Source organism: Salvelinus sp. IW2-2015, unplaced genomic scaffold (assembly GCF_002910315.2).
Source record: "Salvelinus sp. IW2-2015 unplaced genomic scaffold, ASM291031v2 Un_scaffold1325, whole genome shotgun sequence".
NCBI lineage: Eukaryota > Metazoa > Chordata > Actinopteri > Salmoniformes > Salmonidae > Salvelinus > Salvelinus sp. IW2-2015.
Genome location: NW_019942843.1, coordinates 278,979 through 281,058, shown reverse-complemented (window position 1 = coordinate 281,058; position 2,080 = coordinate 278,979). Strand labels below are relative to the sequence as shown.

General features: G+C 43.1%; 1 protein-coding gene across 1 annotated transcript in view; it reads right to left on the bottom strand.

The window, feature by feature from the left end:
* Window positions 1-1,808: 1,808 nt before the first annotated feature.
* The window catches only part of LOC139024302 (keratin-associated protein 10-3-like), a 758-nt gene continuing 486 nt past the window's right edge, over window positions 1,809-2,080 (bottom strand). Inside the window, exon 2 of the mRNA XM_070438973.1 lies at window positions 1,809-1,949. Coding sequence (XP_070295074.1) covers window positions 1,809-1,949 — 141 coding nt within the window. The remainder of the gene's footprint in view (window positions 1,950-2,080) is intronic.

Sequence of the window (2,080 nt, the reverse complement as noted above, 5' to 3'; positions counted from 1 at the left end):
AGTCTGGTCTGGAGTGAACCAAGGGCTATATCTGTTCTTAGTTCTACATTTTTTGAAAGGGGCATGCTTATTTAAGATGGTGAGGAAATTACTTTTAAAGAACAACCAGGCATCCTCAACTGACGGGATGAGGTCAATATCCTACTACAGCTATGACACTGTTTGTATTGGTTGGTAGTAATAGGAGTTGGGATTGTGCCAGTTCATTGGTTAGCTAGCTAGCTAGCTACATGTTTAAACAAAACACTTTGCCAGATGATTACATGACCCATCAATTTAGCCAGGTGTGTCTGGAGGTGATTACTGCCAATGAACATGTGTACATGTCTAGACAATAGTGACCCATCCACTTCGCTAGATGTGGCTGGGGGGTGGTTATAGAATTTCCTTCACATGATCCATCAATTTAGACAAGTGTGTCAGGTAAGCGTCATCTCAAATCAAATCAAAGTTTATTTGTCACGTGCGCCGAATACAACCTTACAGTGAAATGCTTACTTACAGGCTCTAACCAATAGGGCAAAAAAAATCGAATAATTAGAAAATATTTTTATTTGGACACTTTCTGTTTTCGATATTGCTTGAGAGAATGCCAAGAGTGTGTAAAGCTGTTATCAAGGCAAAATGGTGGCTACTTTGAAGAATCTAAAATATAACATTTATTTTGATTTGTTTAACCCTTTTTTGGTTACTACATGATTCCATATGTGTTATTTCATAGTGTTGATGTCTTCACTATTATTCTACAATGTAGAAAATAAACCCTGGAATGAGTAGGTGTGTCCAAACTTTTGATTGGTACTGTATGCCAAGGACTATATCAAGTGTAATTTTACCTGGAATTTTTCCTGATTGTACGGTATTACTTTCAACACTTGGTTGTTTACTAAACTAATCACTCTGTTTAGCAAATTACCTCACATGGGAATCCTTAAAGAGATGGGTTGGGCTCAGGCTCAAGTGGGTGTGAATGATGCTGAATAAGTGTGGACAAAGAAGAGCTCTCCAGTAGGTGTACCAAAACATTCAAGAGCCATTTTCTTAAAAGTGGGGTTACAAGTGTATGACTTTCCCATTGTTCTTCAACTGCAGTGTATGATAAACCATTTTCTAGCTCTGAGTCGCTTATGTTGCTGTAAAAAACAAAATTTCTAATTTTGCTACATAAGACCGAATCGAGGCAGTCGGTCACAAATCAGTTCATGCTTTTAACCTGTAATGGTTAAAGCTAGGACAGGGACAGGGAATACTGATCCTAGATCATTAGTTACAGTAAGGGCCACTTGGAGAAGGTCATATCCACTTGGCATATAGTCTACCTTTAGCCAGCCAGCCAGTCGTTGCTGTAAAAGAGAATGTGTTCTCAGTCAACTTACCTGGTAAAATAAAATAAAAATCTTATTTTTTTTACTCCACATTTGACGTTTATGGACAAACTTCAGATTCTGCAGTGAGACTGTGAGAGCTTGTTGCTCTAGCAGGAGATGCAATGACCTTGTCCAGAGTGGTATTTCCCCATGATCCACATACAGTCCATATCCCCACAGGTCAACGTCTATTGGATGGATACAGACCGACAGACGGACGGACAGACAGCCAGACACAAGCAAACCAGACACTGGGCGGGCAGACACTGGGCGGGAATGTCATGTGCACACTGGACTGGGCAGACACTGGGACCAGACAATACGGCCGGGTATAATTAGTAAAGAAACTAAGACACATTAAATAAGTAGTAACCAGCAGAGAAAAATATTGTAGATTTGTTGCGGGCAGCACACTGAGAGACAGGGGCAGACATGGATTAGTCAGAGGGCAGATCTACTGGGGTGGTGCAACACTCGGGAGCTGGTCAGGGCCCCCAGACACTCTTTGGGTGGGCAGACACTGGGTGGGCAGTGATGGCTCCCTGGGAAGGTAGGTTTGTGCAGGCCAGAACTGGGCGGTGCCTAGGCACACACGTGGGGCGGGGGCAGACACTGGGGCAGACCAGAATCTGGGTGGCGCGCTAGACTATGGGTGTCGGGTCAGCACACTGGGTGGGAACAGAATGCTTGGTGCAATGGTGTGCGGCCAGCAA